The following is a 3095-nucleotide window of genomic DNA, read 5'->3' as shown; positions in this document are numbered from 1 at the left end:
GAGGATTTAATTCAAAATGATATCCAGAGATTATTTTAAGCATTCATGAATATGGATAACTTCTGTATGGCAAACATAAAGCTAGAAATACGTTAGGATTTTATGTAATACACACGTCTGCATATTGTGTATGCTGTTTTTTTTGTATGACAAATGTATTTCCTGAGACTCTCAAGCTGCCATTTTCACGCTCTACAACACCACTGCTGTTCTTGTGTCATTGCCTGTGGCTGCAGACGGAGACGCAGCTGATAGCTTAGTTACTGGCCAGCAGGAGATTCGGTCAGCACTGTGTTTTTATACTCAAAATAAAGCTTTGACTTTTTAACATGATTCAGAGAGTTTGCTTTGTTATCATTACCAAACAGCAGGATTTATCATTAAACAATATTTTTTTTTATTACAAAACATGAAATCCAATAACTACTATTTAATTATCAGTTTATAATTTAATAATTTAGTATCTCAGGATTTATTTAAACAACTTGTGCCATTAAGCATAACTTCACAACTCTAATAGTTAACATAAAGCCCAGATCCCACCATCACAGACCTCAGTATAAGCTATAGTGTATTTTTTGGCTGTAAAATACCATTCATACTGCTTCCTGACAGAGTTTATATTTTGTGAAACAATAAATACATAAAAATAATAAAAAACTGATCATGCGCCAAAGGTTGATGAAGGTTAATGACTTTGCCGTATGGATGAAGAGTCAGAAGAAAAAAAGTGAAAAATCTTTCCATAACAAATAATCACTAATTTTTAGTGACTGCTCACGGTAACTCACCATCCTTTTATGTAGGAAGAGGAACGTATTTACAGTACATTAGATGTGTTTCTATTTCGTTTCCAACTTATAAACCCTGTTTATGCAATCTGAATATAAAACGTGTCTAACTATGGAGCCCAGAACTGAAAAAAGAAACAGCCAGGACTCTGATGACTTCATGCCATATTTACGTCATGCGTGAACTTTATGCCTGTGAATGTTTTCCAACAGTCTTGTTGCGACGAGCACGGCAAGAATCTGAACCCCAACGACGACGACCCCGACTGTCCCGATCAGGCCCTCATGCTGCTCGATCCAACGAGAGATTCCGCCCAGACAACCCCCCAGAAAGATCACACTCTGAGCCGTAAACTCGTCCAGGAGCTGTGCTCCCACGCCGCACTGTGAGTTCCACATCGTCCCGTTCTCCAAAGGGTCCACGCAGCACGTTGCAGGGACGCCACACGCCAAAACTCCCGGAGCTGAGCAGTTGTAATATCTGAAAGAAAAAAAAAAAGAGAAAAGAAAAGTTTTAAAATTAATGGTCAACTGAGAATTTACTGAAATAACAAATAAACATAGGTCATACTCCACTCACATGTTCACCTCCCAGTCCCGGTAGGTGTCGACCCCGCAGCACTGCAGACCCAACTGGATCTCATCTGTGATGAACCTCAGGTCCAGATCGTCTTGATAGCCCGCCATGGCGGCTAGCATCCCTGACCGCAGATATCCTTCGATCTGATCCTGCACAGTGTAGGCCACGATTACAAACAGCACCTCGAACGTGATGAGCACCAGCACTATAACAGAGAACATCTTCAGCAAGCAGCTGTTCTCTCTTAAAGCACCAACACACCCCGTCAGACAGAGCAGAGTGAGCAGAAAGCCCAGGGTCAAAAGTATCAGCATTGGATCCGTGCCGATAGCTCCGATCTTCTCCTGGGCAAACGATTCTTTGCTGGTGAGGCCCCAGATCCCCAAACCAAGAACCACCAGACCCAAGACTGTGAAGAGCAGGTTGCACAGGAACAGGAAGTATTTTAGGAAATAATCCATCAAAGAATAACTGTAATGAGGTCGGATTCTTGTAGGACTGTTGCGATCCCGATCGCTGGGCGTCCCTGTTTGATATTCACTGTCAACATGGCCGAGCTCCTCATCCTCCACTTTTGCAGCACCTGACTTCAGACATAGAAATAAAGTTTTTAAATAGTGGGCTGAGACTAACATGTAGAAAAGCACAACATTCTTAAAAAAAACGATAAATTATTGAAAGGCCTACCTTTGGAATAAGTGGGCTGGACTCATTCTGCCCATCGTCTCTCCTGGACCAGAGCCACTCAAGCTTCTTTACGGGTAAATATCGTCGCATATTGTCATCCAGTTGGAGACAACCGATCCTGTGGTTTTAGCTCCTCAGAGTAGCTCAAGTTGAAATGAAACATGAGAATATTTGCTGCAGCGGAAAAAAAACAGAGCGCTGATACTGAGAGACCCTGCTGTGTTCAGCCTCAAAGTGCTGTGAGGCCTGACATTTTTTTCATCATGTGAGAGTCACAATGAGGGGATTAGTGAGCTATCAGACCCCCAAAACAAGGAGCTTTTCATATCAGGCTATTTCTAAAAAAAATTCTAAAAAAAAACTGACTCGAACTGAAACATTGAAAGGTCAGAGACAATAAGTATCTAGTCTCTCCAACAATACAATATACCAGGAATGAAATGTAATCATAAAAAAAAACAAGTTTTAGTCATGTTTTTATGCTATGTATAACATTATCATACATATTTGAACGTATGTTTCCAGACAACGACCACACATGCCTGAATATTGTTTGCCGCCTCACTGACCCTAAGAATTATTGTCTCTATGTTGATTTGATTACAAGACTTTGTAACCTTCACCTCAAAACTTTGTCATTTTTTTAATAAATCAAGAAATAAGAATTTTATAAACACTAATAATTCTGAAATTATTTCCTCTCAAACTTATTTATGCAGAATATCTCACTGTAGATATTCAGTAAATTATTTTATGAATAAATATAATTCTCCTCATTTACTCAACCACCTCAGCTACTCGAATACTCCTCTGTTTTTCCTTTGTTGGGGATGAAAAACAACATGGGCAAAAGTTGTTTTATTCATCCAAGTGAAATAGAAATAATGTTAACACTTTAAAATTGATTTAAAGTATAATCTTTTGGAGTAGTTCTTGGTTTCGAACAAATTTAAGTTATGAATCTCAGATTGTTTATCAGATTTTGTTATTTTGCATCATGAAAAAAAATACATAAAACAATGGAAAATATGTCTGTA

At 39.0% G+C, this 3095-nt stretch overlaps 1 protein-coding gene across 1 annotated transcript; it reads right to left on the bottom strand.

Annotated features, from left to right (window-relative positions):
• Positions 1-145: 145 nt before the first annotated feature.
• tspan10 (tetraspanin 10) lies at positions 146-2662 on the bottom strand. Its single transcript, XM_015031018.1, has 3 exons — positions 2059-2662; positions 1372-1958; positions 146-1272 (listed from the first exon to the last, which is right to left on the bottom strand). Exons 1-3 carry the CDS (start codon positions 2146-2148, stop codon positions 966-968), a joined length of 984 nt encoding a protein of 327 aa, XP_014886504.1. The 5' UTR covers positions 2149-2662; the 3' UTR covers positions 146-965.
• Between the last annotated feature and the right edge of the window lie 433 nt (positions 2663-3095).

The sequence above is a fragment of the Poecilia latipinna genome, unplaced genomic scaffold, assembly GCF_001443285.1.
Source record: "Poecilia latipinna isolate Pla-1442-1.1 unplaced genomic scaffold, P_latipinna-1.0 Scaffold198, whole genome shotgun sequence".
Classification (NCBI taxonomy): Eukaryota; Metazoa; Chordata; class Actinopteri; order Cyprinodontiformes; family Poeciliidae; genus Poecilia; species Poecilia latipinna.
The sequence above is the reverse complement of the archived record's forward strand: the minus strand, read 5'-3'. Positions and strand labels throughout refer to the sequence as shown.